The 12690-nt window shown below is 30.9% G+C and overlaps 5 protein-coding genes across 8 annotated transcripts; 3 read left to right on the top strand and 2 right to left on the bottom strand.

Moving 5' to 3' along the window:
* Positions 1-234: 234 nt before the first annotated feature.
* Positions 235-1621, bottom strand: LOC149492378 (uncharacterized). 2 transcript variants are annotated; one of them, XR_016318877.1, is made up of 4 exons: positions 1053-1621; positions 770-905; positions 600-683; positions 235-494 (listed from the first exon to the last, which is right to left on the bottom strand). XR_016318877.1 is itself a non-coding variant. In XM_089716536.1 (4 exons), the coding sequence occupies exons 1-4, from the start codon at positions 1569-1571 to the stop codon at positions 393-395; spliced, it is 846 nt and encodes a 281-aa protein (XP_089572662.1). In that variant the 5' UTR covers positions 1572-1620; the 3' UTR covers positions 235-392. The 2 variants fall into 2 exon arrangements, 1 of the variants encoding a protein (XP_089572662.1); XM_089716536.1 differs by having other exon boundaries at positions 765-905; positions 1053-1620.
* Positions 1622-1885: 264 nt separating this feature from the next.
* On the top strand, positions 1886-3182 carry LOC149492377 (uncharacterized). The gene is made up of 4 exons (XM_089716547.1): positions 1886-2303; positions 2399-2545; positions 2630-2710; positions 2814-3182. Exons 1-4 carry the CDS (start codon positions 1956-1958, stop codon positions 3042-3044), a joined length of 807 nt encoding a protein of 268 aa, XP_089572673.1. The 5' UTR covers positions 1886-1955; the 3' UTR covers positions 3045-3182.
* Positions 3183-4179: 997 nt separating this feature from the next.
* Positions 4180-7093, top strand: LOC149492376 (transmembrane protein (DUF616)). Of its 2 annotated transcripts, none has more exons than XM_089715983.1 (4): positions 4180-4465; positions 4554-4757; positions 4945-5505; positions 6240-7093. In XM_089715983.1, the coding sequence occupies exons 1-4, from the start codon at positions 4216-4218 to the stop codon at positions 6590-6592; spliced, it is 1368 nt and encodes a 455-aa protein (XP_089572109.1). In that variant the 5' UTR covers positions 4180-4215; the 3' UTR covers positions 6593-7093. The 2 variants fall into 2 exon arrangements, with proteins under 2 accessions (XP_089572109.1, XP_089572110.1); XM_089715984.1 differs by having other exon boundaries at positions 4271-4412.
* A 1695-nt stretch (positions 7094-8788) lies between these two features.
* LOC149492375 (uncharacterized) lies at positions 8789-9445 on the top strand. Its single transcript, XM_089716074.1, has one exon. The coding sequence runs from the start codon at positions 8922-8924 to the stop codon at positions 9363-9365; it is 444 nt and encodes a 147-aa protein (XP_089572200.1). The 5' UTR covers positions 8789-8921; the 3' UTR covers positions 9366-9445.
* Positions 9446-10299: 854 nt separating this feature from the next.
* Positions 10300-12487, bottom strand: LOC149492374 (small ribosomal subunit protein uS11z-like). 2 transcript variants are annotated; one of them, XM_089715929.1, is made up of 5 exons: positions 12347-12487; positions 12218-12263; positions 11800-11885; positions 11283-11412; positions 10300-10628 (listed from the first exon to the last, which is right to left on the bottom strand). In XM_089715929.1, the coding sequence occupies exons 3-5, from the start codon at positions 11878-11880 to the stop codon at positions 10522-10524; spliced, it is 318 nt and encodes a 105-aa protein (XP_089572055.1). In that variant the 5' UTR covers positions 11881-11885; positions 12218-12263; positions 12347-12487; the 3' UTR covers positions 10300-10521. The 2 variants fall into 2 exon arrangements, with proteins under 2 accessions (XP_089572055.1, XP_089572056.1); XM_089715930.1 differs by having other exon boundaries at positions 10300-10589.
* Positions 12488-12690: the final 203 nt, after the last annotated feature.

Genomic DNA, 12690 nt, shown 5'->3' with positions numbered 1-12690 from the left:
ATTTAATGAAGTAATTTTGAAAATTAAAGTATTTAATAAGTGTGATTTTATAAGTTAAAATATTTGATAAGTCAAAATAAAAGTTAAAAGATACCATAAAGTTACAGTAACAAAATTCAGAGGTGAATTTATGTATTCAGTCATTTTTAGATATTGAGCATGTAGATAATGAAATGTCGTTTGTTCTTACGGTTTTGTTAAACATCGTTAGAACAGTGGACCGTATTACAATAATTAAAAGATACAAAAATCGCTAATTTTATAAAAGAGAGCCTATAAAAAAAAAAAAAAATTCAAGTCTATTATGTGTTAAATAATTTATAGTAATTGTTGAAGCAAATTGTAAGTATACATTGAAGTAATAGTAATTAAATATATGTTTACATTACATTCTAATCGTTTGTAGGATTAAATTCTTCTTCAACAGTTTCCACATATTCTTCCCACCATTTTTTGGCTTCCTCCATGTCATCCAACATTGTATATATAATAGCCTGTTTAATATTTTTCGACGGAAAAAATAATTAAGATTATAAGTTATTATTAATTAAGTACCATAAGATTCAAAATTAATCAGTTTAAAGATGTCATTAACGAACCTTGTAAAGAGGAAACCGACCATCTGAAGGCAAACGTTGGTCATCATTGAGACAGTTACACTTCAAAGCTTCCTTGTATTTTCCCTGCATAATTAAGTCAACTTATTAATTAAAATAGAATCATGATTATTAGAGATGTAATTAATTAATAATTAGTATAGGAACCTGACAGATGAGAATTTCAACTAATGCCATCTCGACATTATATGCAGGCTCAGGATCATGTTTGTATAAATTATATGCATCCTGCAGGAACAACACTGCATCTTTAGGTTTCCCATATTTCATTAGTCGCACTGCCTCCATCTGCAAACATAACAATCTAATCAAGTGAACAAAGAAGATGACCTTAATAAGGTCATTAAAATCAAGTGATTTTCTATGATCAATCAATCTAATAAAGATAATAATAGCAAAAGTTTTAATTAAATAAGAACTTATCAAGAAGATAACCTTAATAAGGTCATTAACTTGTTCCGTTGAAGGCCTTGAAGGGAGTTGAGTAGTAGCTGTTGGAGGCTCTAATTTGCTTGAAGCCAAACACACATTAACGTCCAGTAATGATTTTAACGCAGATCGTCCACCTAATGGATATGCCACTGCTGATTGAGGAGCTTTCTGATATAATTCCCTTGGTCCTGCTATGGCTTTCGGATTCATTTTCAAACTAGAACCGATTATACCTAAAACACAAGCCAAAGCTATGGATGCACCTGCTCTGCCTTGCGCAGTCTTTTTATTATCCTTCCTGTCATTCCTTGAACGTTCTTGTGCCCGAATTACAGGACGGGTTAATACTTGCCTGGGTGGGCGGCTTGTATTGACTTTTGTGGTAAGTGAAATGTAATTGTTAGCCTGGGTTTGGCTGAAATGAAGCTTAGTGATGGCTAGTGATGAAGTGCTCGGAGCTGAAGGTTTGTGTACAAGGTCAGGAAGAGGATGTCTGTTTCCATGAAATAGAATAGATTCCATTATGGTTTTTGTTTTAGAGAATTAGGAACTTCATTCCTTGGCATTCATTTAAAATGTTAATATTGAGAATACAAATCAGAGAGCTTACTTTCAAGTTGTGTAAGCAAGGCATCTCTTTTATTTATTTTTTTAAAAAAAAAACATAATATAATTACCTTTCTACTAATTTTGTTCCTACTAAAAAAGAATCAACTTGCATAAAGCTTTTTCTTGAAACTCAAGAATTCTCAAGAAAAATAAAATCTTGAAAAAATGTCTTCCTTGATATATTGGATAGGTATTAATTTAGACCCTGTCCAAGTTGATTCCTGTAATTACACGTCAGGTTTCTTTACTCATCAACCAAACTAAAATCAGAATAATCTGCCCTCTGTCTTCTCAAATATGCTTCTGTACGTTACAATTCTCCAAGTTTTGGAGAGGGAATTTTTCTACTCCATAGGTGATAGTACTATGGTGCGCGCAGTGGCGGCAATAGCAACTTCAATTGTTATCATTGCCAGCACTTACATAGCATGTCGTTTTGCAAAACGCGCTTGTGATAAAGGCAAACGTAAAGAAAAAGTGTTCAAGAGGTCCGTGTCTGTTGGAGCTCTCCATGGAGGGAAACTGGCTATGGAGAGACTAATTCATTATCAGCATGCTCGTGCAGACGCAGCATCACTCAATGCAGCTGAAAGTGAATTAAAGGCTCTGCTTTTAGAGGAAAAACCTGATTTTAATAAGCTGCAGGTTAATTATTCATATATCCTTGCATAGCTTTTTTCACTTTCTTGCTGATTTCATAATTACTAAACTTAATGATGTTTACCAAATTTGTAATTCAGACTGTCGTTGCAAAGCTGGAAATGAGTGGAAAGGAAGCAGAAGCAGTTGAAATACTTGAAGGAGCAGTTCAAAAGGCAAAAAAGGGAAACAAATCTCATGAAGCTTATGAGATTGAAATGCTGCTGGTTGAAATGCTAATCTACAAGGTATGATAATTAATACCTCATGAATATCAATCCCAGTTATGTGTAGATTCGTGTAATTAATTTTCTTTTGATGCATCTGTATAGGGAGATTACAAGAAGGCTTTGAACTGTGATTGCCTTAGTGATCATGAAGAAATTTCTGATGCACGAAGACCTCTATATAAGGTGAGCACTTCTTGGATTACTTACACTGTCTGATCAAGTAATTAATCAATTAACACTCATTTTTTCCATGTTTATGAATATATATATATATATATATATATAGGCAATCATTTATATAATGTTAGACTATCCCAAAGAAGAAGCCTCAAAAAATTGGGAAGAATTTACAGAAGTTAGAACACATTTCCAAATATTCCAGTCTCCCCCATGTACTGTAGATGAGCAGTTTCAGAAAGACATTACCAATTTCAATGAATTTGATAAGATTGTGAAGATGCTCAAAAAAGATATCACCAAAGCTCACAGTATTCAAAGATCAAAGAGTAGCAATTAAGGGCAATCAATATAAACTTTTATATTGCCAATTTTTTCCTACGAAGGAGTTTGTAAATTAATCTTGCATTGTAATTTTTCAACATTTTTATATGTATGTTCATAATATTATGTTTCTATTTGCATATAATATGTATGACTATCGCATGTGCAATTGTGTTAGAGAAATGTAAGACTTGTTTTGTTCAATATACATGGTCGGAATAGAATGAATAGAATAGAGGTGATTTAATTTTTTTTTTTTTTAATTCTTATAAAAATGTTAAAAACCGTCAAATTTAATGAGATGTAGAATTATATATTGTTAGCCCGATTATAAACTAGAACTAGCTTAGCAACTATTAAATTTAAAATTATATCAAAATAAATTAAATATATCAACATTATTTGAAACTGATAGAATTTAAAGGATGAATTTAAATATTTCATAGTTTTATTTAATTAAGAAAAAAAAAGTAAGTTAAGTCATAATTTCATCAAATTCGTGAATGTTATGATTATGAAATTCAATAGATTTATAGACATATGTCGATTAAGGAGGTAATGCAGTCCATCTCGAGTGTTTCAATAAACTCATAACCAATTAAATAAAAATAGCTGATTACCATTCCATCTCATCCCTAAGACGTTAAATATTTATTTTTTAATAAATATAATTAAATAGTAATAATACAAATTTCAAAGTAGACTAAAACGAGAAAGGTTATGTGATTACCATCCACCTTAAATGATCTTTGGATCATTTCACAACCTTCTACACATTCAACAACCACGAAGCTTAGCAACTGCCAAGCTGATCCGCTACCATTCAAATTATACACATAGATGACATATTCCAATACAATATATATTAGCAAATAATTAATTTATCATATTATTATATCACATTTTGGATCATGTTATCATAAATTCAAGGGTGGAGATAAACTTTAAATATTAGAGGATTAAAAATAAAAATAAAATTTATAAGGAGCTGATATAAATATAAATAAGGATTTTATAATTTTTCTTAATTAATACTAATATGTAAATGATAAGCTGTGATTAAGGAAATTTTAAAATTTTGGAAAGAGCATGATTACTTACAATAAACTCATGCACACAATATACCTCTCCTAGAGTCGAAATCAAGAAACTAACATAAAGGCGAGAAAACCCACGGAAACGAGTTTATGGGAAACGCAAAGTTGTCCACTCCTCTCATCTTCCAATCAAAACTCCTCTGTTTTTCTCTGTTATACTTTTTCTCCACTCTGTTTTTAGCTCTCTATGCTTCTCTCAATCCAACCAAATGCCTCTTCAGATCATCTCCTTTCGATCCTATTCAGGTCCCTCTTTTCTCTTACCCTTCGACCTATGGCGAACACAAGTACGCTATTCCTACCCACCGCTCTTCTTGTTCCTCCCCTGTTTTTTTCTCTGGTACCGTGTTCTGTTTTTTCCCCTTTTTTGAATTATGGGTTCTGCTATTTTGTTTTGCATTTATAATTAATGGATTTTTTTTTTCTAGATTATTCGATGGCATTGAAGGAGATACGAGAATTGTGTAAGAACTCATCTGTGTCTTCAAATGGCTTGAGATATGTAGAAGGAAAAAGTGAAAGTTTTGGTGGGAATTTCAATACCCAGAAGAGGATGTCTTATTTTAATAATTTGAATGATCGTTTGGAGATTCCTTGTGGGTTTTTCAAGAAGTTTCCAATCAGTATTTCTGGTCAGTCTTGAATTTCTTGTTCGAATTATTAAGAATTTATTTCATTTCCCCTGTTTTTATACTTATTAATTTTCCCCTGTTTTCTTTAAGGATTAAAAAGAGATTCTGATTCTTTAACTTTCCTTCTTGTTCTTGTTGAAGTTCAGATTTCAACTGACATTTTTTTTTTTTTTTTTGTGTTATTCAGATCAAAAGGCAACGGAGGACTGTGATGGAATAGTTGTGGTGTCAGCAATCTTCAATGACCATGACAAAATAAGGCAACCAAAAGGCCTTGCATCCAAAACCTTAGAAAATGTTTGTTTCTTCATGTTTGTCGATGATATAACCCTACAAGGATTAAAAAATCACCAACTGATATCAAAAGAATCTCATGAACTGAATATTGGAGTGTGGAGAATTATTAAAGTTTCAAGCAATCATTTATATGAAAATCCAGCCATGAATGGAGTAATACCTAAATATTTAGTTCATAGACTATTTCCTAACTCAAAATTTAGTATTTGGATAGATGCCAAGTTGCAACTAATGGTGGATCCAATATTGTTGATACATACATTGGTAGTTGCAGAAAAAGTAGACATGGCCATATCGAAACATCCATTCTTTATACATACAATGGAAGAGGCATTGGCAACTGCTAGGTGGAGAAAGTGGAGAGATGTTGATGGTTTGAGAATACAAATGGAGACTTATTGTAAGAATGGATTGAAGCCATGGACACCCCTTAAACTCCCCTATCCCTCAGGTAATTTTAATTATTTATAATTTAATCTTTTATTAAATTTGAATGTGGAAATTTTGAATCTCTGTTTAGTGACATGTGTTTTGCAAATTGATACCACTGGGAATTTTCATTAGAGTTGAAAGAACACTCTTCTTTTTTTTTTTTTTTTTTTTCCTCTAGGTGGGTGGTTTGGTTTAGAGGTAGGTGTTATTAGTTGTATAATTGTGCTTAATTAATTAAACAAGAGGAAAAAATAATGACTTGCTTGCTTGCTTCTTTAAAGCAAATCCTTCTGGATTTGTCTATTAAGTGTTACTAAAGTTACATAAAGATAGTGGTTGAATTGTAATCAGGAGGAGTTACTGAAACAATGAGTATAATTGTTTTTGAAATTATGATTTTTTAGAAAATTCTTCAACATCTCAACTTGTATTATTATCAATAAACTTCGTTTACAAGACATCCTGCATTAAATTTTATATTGTACAATTAGTGTGGACCCAAAAATATATTATGGACTTATGGTTAGTAGCAAAACAATACAGTTGGCTTTTTAACATGCAGACTTAAAAGGTCATTTTCATAATTGGGTTCTTCATATTTCATACATATCAATGTGACAGGTGATCTGTCTTTACTCATAATTTAAAATTTCATTATCTTATTAAAAAGAAGGAGGTGATTTATAATTCTTTGATTGATATAAAACATGATATATATGTCTTTTTCTTCTGTTTGTATTACACTATTGCCAGATGTGCCAGATAGTGCATTGATATTAAGGAAACATGGAGTGAAGAGTAATCTATTCTCATGCCTTGTGTTCAATGAGTTGGAAGCATTTAATCCAAGAGATCAATTGGCTTTTGCATACATTAGAGATCATATGAGCCCAAAACTGAAGTTAAACATGTTTGAAGTAGAGGTGTTTGAGCAAGTGGTTTTAGAGTACAGACACAACCTCAGGAAAGATGGAAGCAATGGTGTTAATGAAAGATCAAGATTCGAAAGAAGTAAAAGAGTCCAAGATTTGTTCGTTAAAAATAGTAGCAGTTGTGGTAAGTGTCAGAACTATCTATTTGAAATGTGGGGTGAATCCCATAATTGATTTTTTTTTAATTAGATTATTAGCATAGAAACAAAAAGGAAAAGAGTAAAAGAAAGGAAACTAACAAACCAACAAACATTCACAAGGAAAAGCTGACAAACAATAACAGGTTGGCAGGACATGTTCCTCCTTTTACTTTTAGTTAAGAGTTAGAGATTTTTAATGATTTGTATTGTTTGGTATTTGGTAAGGGTTTAGTTGGTTATTTTTCACACAAAAAGGGATATGCATGCAATGTAATGGTACCGGCTTGAAGTTGAAGCCATTGATTATTAGATGAGCTTTAACTTTAGCTGCTTCATAAAAAGCTTGTGAAAATGTTCCCGTTCCTTCTCGTTTCAGCAACAATTAATTGACTCCAACTCCCTCTCTATAGGGTTAAATGTGTTGGACTATGAGTATGTTAGGTTAGATTTAATTCTTACTTGCAATGTGTCAACGCTTTCATCAGAAATTTTTACCATTTATGAGAATTAAACATTCGGTCTAATTGGTTTTTAACTCTTTCTTTTATCTAATTGATTGTTCAATAATTCTTTTTATCCTATATTATTTATTTGATGTTTGTATGGAAAGAATGATGTCAAAATGGGATAATTTATTTTGATTAATATGATGTCAAAATGAGATAACCTTAAGAAAATTTGAATATCCTACAATAACTGATTAATTAGAAATTTAATTAATTGGATATAATTTATTAAAATTATTTTTTAAATAAATACATATAGACAATTAAGAATTTCAAAATTTTAAGCTTTATATTTTAAAATTTATTTTCTAATAAATATATATGAAAAAGAGACAAATCGAAAATTTTTATATTTTATTTTTCAAATTTATATATGATTCACCGAAAAAAAAATCTTTTACATATTGTAACCTAATTTAAAAATACTAAATATTATATTTCTCACAAAAGTAATTAAAAAAATATTACAACTAAATATAGAAAATTAACATATTGATTTTCCAAAAGGATTAAATTTCTTACAATTAAATATAGAAAATTAACATATTTTAATAGATAACGTTGCAATCAAATATAGAAAAATCAACTGTACTTAACAACTATGTCAATCAATTGTCTATATATTTAGCATAAACAATAATATATGCGTCTTTATCTAGCAAAGTGGCATTCTTTCTTTTGCATATCAGTCAAATTGTCCATATATTTACCATAAATAATATATTATGTCTTTATTTAGCAAGGTGTCGCTCTTTCTTCCGCAAAGTAAAAAGTAATAACAAATCCAAGATTTCGTTTCTCTCTTAATAATAAATAACTTTTATATATATATATATATATATATATATATATATATATATATATATATATATATATATATGAGTTGTCAAATTATAATAATATTTTATTATTACAAATATGTTAATTATTGAATTTTTTTATTTTTTCATAAAATATTTTTTATTTTATAAACAACTTTTGATTTTTAGTAATATACACAGTTGATAGTATAATAATATATAAATAATTCATAAAAATGATATATAAATTAAATTAAATTTACTTGCAATACGGAAATAAAGAATACAGACATCTACGAAAAAAACTATTCAAAATTTAGAAAGATAAATCACTGGTTATACCTCTTATCCATAACCCAAATTCTTTCATCCAAATGGTAAAATGATAACGATACTTATTATATTTTATACGCCATAAATCAAGATTAAGAATTTCTGCTCCTACAGTCTGCATTTCTTAACCAGCATTATATGCTTTGTTATGATAAATTATTTCATTAGATTAATTATCTTGACATGGATTCTTGTATTGAAGTTATTACAAATTTTCATATATTCTCTTCAAATGAATCACTAAATTGTTAATTACTCCCTTTGTGAAAAAAGAAAAAAAACTTTTTTTTTAATACAGATTAAAAAAATTAACTTATATTTCTGTATATTAATATTAGACGTTACTTTAAAAAAAATGAATGAGAAAATTGTTCAAAAATTAGTAGTAATATTAAATAAGGTATATTAGAGAATTAAGAAATTAATCCTCCTTTTAAAGAAAGAAATCGAATAATTTAAATATCCAGATAGACCTAATATTTACTTTCTTTTGAAATTAAAAATACGAATGCAATTTATTTACTTAATATACTATAAAAAGAAATGCGTAGCTTAGTCTATAAGCAAATTTTGTAAAAGAAGTCTTGAAAGTCACAATCCAAGTCCATTATAGTCATTTCAACGGTCACTCCTTGTATATTCTCCACCTTCCTCCCACAATTTACACCAATTACTCACTTCCTAACTTCTTTTTTATCCATTTGAAAATCAACCAAATCCACAAATGGCGCAACAGATTGCAAACCACAGAGAACAAGCCGAGATCTACAACGAAGGGTCCCTTTGCAAGCAAAAATCAATCCAGCTCCTCGGAGAGCTCGGCCTACCTAAAGGTCTCTTGCCACTGGACGACATCGTTGAGGTCGGATATAACCGCACTACTGGATTTGTGTGGCTGAAACAGAAGAAGAGAACAGAGCACAAATTTCGTGCAATCGGGCGTAACGTGTCTTATGATACAGAGGTGACAGCGATCGTGAAGGATCGGCAGATGCGGCGGGTGACGGGAGTGAAGAGCAAGGAGTTTCTGCTTTGGGTTACCATCTCCGATATTTATATCGATTCAGGGGATTTAACGAAAATAACGTTTGGTAATCCGACAGGGATATCGAGGACTTTTCCTGTGTCCGCTTTTGAGCTGGAGGAGGAGCAGGAAGCAAAAAAGTGAATCAATGTTTAATAATGCCTTTTTATTGTGTTTATGTTGGATAATAAATTAAAAATATATATTTATTTTAATTAACTTTATTTCTGAATTAAAGATTTTGATTATTATTCGTCATTTTCAATTATCTAACTGCACATTATAATCATTTTATCATACTTTGGGATTTTGTCTTGTTAGTCCATTTATATTTATATTACTACATTTTTCTTAAATACTCGTCACACCCTCCTTAACGATTTCCTTAAGAAAATCATTAAGTTTGTATCCATCAAATTTTTTAAAAAACTGAAATAATTTTTTAAAAAAAACTGAAATAATAAATTATTTATCATGTATAAAAGATAAATACAGAAAAAAAATTTTTTTTTTAACTATAAATATAATAAATATTTTGAAATATAATATCTTTTCAAATGTATCGTACTTAGATGAAGTAATATCTTATTTTAGATGTTTTAAATAGTCCATTTTTATTATTATAAAGTGAAATTATAACTTTTTTTTTTTGACACAAACTTACTCTCTCAGTTCCATTTTAATAGCATCCATTTTAATATGAACAAAATGATATTTTTGATTTCATTTTAGTCGTAACAAATTAACATTTCATTTTAAACACTCTAGAAATATCAATTTTTTATTCCAATTTTCCCCATATTTATTAAATATTTTGTAGTAAAATTAAATAGAAAGCTTTTAATTTTGAAAAGGATAATTTAAATATTCTATAATGTATTTTTAAAATATAATGTATTTTTTAAAATACATTCCTTGTAAACTTTCCCATGGAAGATCCAAACTTAGTAATCATGAGCCAAAAGCTATTGATTTCAAAACAGAAAGCAAGATAGAGTTCATTGCTGCGAACTCAACACGTCAAGACAATGACAGCTAAAAATCGAAGGCGGTATATGAACTCAAATGCCTTAAGCAATAGACGAATACTAGCCAAAGGCTAAAGCAATGCCATAAACCAAAAATTCAAGGTATTCAATAACATCTTTCTTCTACATCAATTGAGCATAGCAAATTATAACAACTAATATTTTAGTTCCAAAACAGGAAATAAGACTGACTTTAGCTGAGATCAATATAATATCCATTCCAGATAATTCCCACATAAGAAACAAGATCCTCGACCACTAAGGAAAGAAGCTCACAGCCTTCTCCCTCTTCTACCACTCTTTCTGCGAGTGCTGTCAGTTGGAATTGGTGTAACGTCCTCTGAAATAACATATCGATAGAGGAAACCAACATCAATATCTACACACCGTAAAAAATTATTATAAAAGTCATCTAATGATAGATCGCACATCATTCACATAGATCCTATAGTTTTCATTCACAAGTTAAAAACAAAACGTGGGAACATCTGAATGCATAAGCCTTAATTATATTGGAAACCATGCCAGAATCTCAGCACCCACATTCATATTGGCAACGTACAGCACTGAAAATGCTACTGACAAAGCGCATCAGAGACTCTAATTTGTTGCCGTAGGCTTTTCAAAATCAGTTGCTCAGTTTTGAATCAGCTTCCAACCTCATTTATAGTGAATGTGTTTGGATTGACCATGATAGGAAATATACAAAAGAGCTAATAAATGAGGTTGGAATCCTATTCAAAACCAATGCAATCGATTTTGAACAGCCCAACCAGCCACACGTGCCATGGACAATGACACGCAGTTGGAGCCTAAGAATAGCATTAGAGAATTTTTGGCCTGATTAATAAGCATCAATATTATTTCAAACTTCTAAAGCAAATCTGCATGCATATATTAAAATGGAACTAGGGAACATTTGAATGCACGCCAATGATTTGTATGATAAAAAATTAAATACGACAGAAACAACTGTATTCACAAGTAAAAAATCTTATGCCATAACACCAAACCATAGGATAAAGAACTTTACCTATACGACCAATTTTCATCCCAGATCGAGCAAGGGCACGCAAGGCCGACTGTGCACCGGGGCCAGGTGTTTTTGTTTTGTTCCCTCCGGTAGCACGCAGCTTAACATGAAGAGCACCAACACCAAGTTCCTGCATCATAATGATTAAAATTAATCAAGCATTTTTCCAGTGAATAGATAACATTACTTTGGGGCTAGGAAGATTTGGAACACTTAATTGCAAACCAATGCACTGAAATGAACAAAAATAGAGAATGACTTTATGCTTTCACATCTGGAAGAACATTCTAGGATGGCGCGCAAATACATTCATGTAACTACTAACACTTGGTTGGTCAGTAAAAGACTACGCTGGATAAATGCTTTTCCTTGAAGGTACCACAGTGCTTTGTTCATGCTTCATTCAGCAGCCAAGCGACCTTTGACTAAGGCACTCAAAACCAGAAATATAAATGGCCCATTCTAAATTCCAAATCAGATCAAGAGACAAGAACTAATTTGTAAATAAGATCAAAACCTTGCATCTCTGTGCAACATCCTGAGCTGCAAGCATGGCAGCATATGGGGAAGACTCATCTCTGTCAGCTTTCACCTTCATCCCACCTGTTTTAAAGGAGATGATCGAGAATCAAACACCATTTTTAGAAGAGATGATCGAGAATCAAACACCATTTTTAGAAGAGATGATCGAGAATCAAACACCATTTTTAGAAGAGATGATCGAGAATCAAACACCACAAAATCAGAGTATCTGATGTCAACTAAAAGTTATAATGAGCTACCAGAGAATTAAAATTCAAATACAAACCTCATGGACATCAAGAATACATAAAACAAAAACAGCAAACATTACTATGCCAAAAAGTTCTTAAAATGCACAAGTCAACGTATTGGCATGAAAATGGTTGCAGTAAGAAAAGAAAGCTAAACTTTACCAGTTATACGAACCAGGGTTTCCCTTCCAGAAAGATCAGTCACGTGCTGCAGTTCAAAGAGAGAAATTAAATTACAACTGAACATCGAGAAATACTGCCTGTTAAAGTAACAGAACTCCAAATACTCACAATGAACGTATCATTGAAAGATGCAAAGATGTGGGCAACTCCAAAAACATGCTCACCCTCCCTGACAGCAGGTCCAAGTGTCACATTTTCTTCCTTAGGCTCTCTAGTCTTTCTTTTCGACTATAAAATCACTCACACCAAGCATAAAAGTTAATACAACAAATCTTGCAAATAACAAAGAACCTCATGTATTTGAAAAAAATAAGATTAGATTCAATGCGCATTCAGCATTAGTGTGATAATTCGTCCAAAATTAGACCATGCACATGAGCCTAACAAAATATCCTCTTGTAGGTTTAACATTAAAATGCTAAAACAAAGAACATTGCGATTTTGCTGCTCAA

This window comes from Jatropha curcas, chromosome 11 (genome assembly GCF_041381405.1).
Source record: "Jatropha curcas cultivar XTBG-Jc1 chromosome 11, XTBG_Jcur_1.0, whole genome shotgun sequence".
NCBI classification, from domain to species: domain Eukaryota; kingdom Viridiplantae; phylum Streptophyta; class Magnoliopsida; order Malpighiales; family Euphorbiaceae; genus Jatropha; species Jatropha curcas.
This window is presented reverse-complemented; position numbering and strand designations above follow the sequence as displayed.

Bases quoted from the DNA above. Each gene is read 5' to 3' on its own strand.
- LOC149492378 (XM_089716536.1), bottom strand. From the start codon at position 1,571: ATGGAATCTATTCTATTTCATGGAAACAGACATCCTCTTCCTGACCTT. The intron at 906-1,052 runs GTTATCTTCTTG...TTATGTTTGCAG, and splicing joins AAGTTAATGACCTTATTAAG to ATGGAGGCAGTGCGACTAAT. The intron at 684-764 runs GTTCCTATACTA...TTAATTATGCAG, and splicing joins TTGAAATTCTCATCTGTCAG to GGAAAATACAAGGAAGCTTT.
- LOC149492377 (XM_089716547.1), top strand. From the start codon at position 1,956: ATGCTTCTGTACGTTACAATTCTCCAAGTTTTGGAGAGGGAATTTTTC. The intron at 2,304-2,398 runs GTTAATTATTCA...TTTGTAATTCAG, and splicing joins CTGATTTTAATAAGCTGCAG to ACTGTCGTTGCAAAGCTGGA. The intron at 2,711-2,813 runs GTGAGCACTTCT...ATATATATATAG, and splicing joins CACGAAGACCTCTATATAAG to GCAATCATTTATATAATGTT.
- LOC149492376 (XM_089715983.1), top strand. From the start codon at position 4,216: ATGGGAAACGCAAAGTTGTCCACTCCTCTCATCTTCCAATCAAAACTC. The intron at 4,466-4,553 runs GTACCGTGTTCT...TTTTTTTTCTAG, and splicing joins CTCCCCTGTTTTTTTCTCTG to ATTATTCGATGGCATTGAAG. The intron at 4,758-4,944 runs GTCAGTCTTGAA...TGTGTTATTCAG, and splicing joins GTTTCCAATCAGTATTTCTG to ATCAAAAGGCAACGGAGGAC.
- LOC149492375 (XM_089716074.1), top strand. From the start codon at position 8,922: ATGGCGCAACAGATTGCAAACCACAGAGAACAAGCCGAGATCTACAAC.
- LOC149492374 (XM_089715929.1), bottom strand. From the start codon at position 11,880: ATGAAGGTGAAAGCTGACAGAGATGAGTCTTCCCCATATGCTGCCATG. The intron at 11,413-11,799 runs GTTTTGATCTTA...ATTATGATGCAG, and splicing joins ATGTTGCACAGAGATGCAAG to GAACTTGGTGTTGGTGCTCT. The intron at 10,629-11,282 runs GTAAAGTTCTTT...TACGGTGTGTAG, and splicing joins GATGAAAATTGGTCGTATAG to ATATTGATGTTGGTTTCCTC.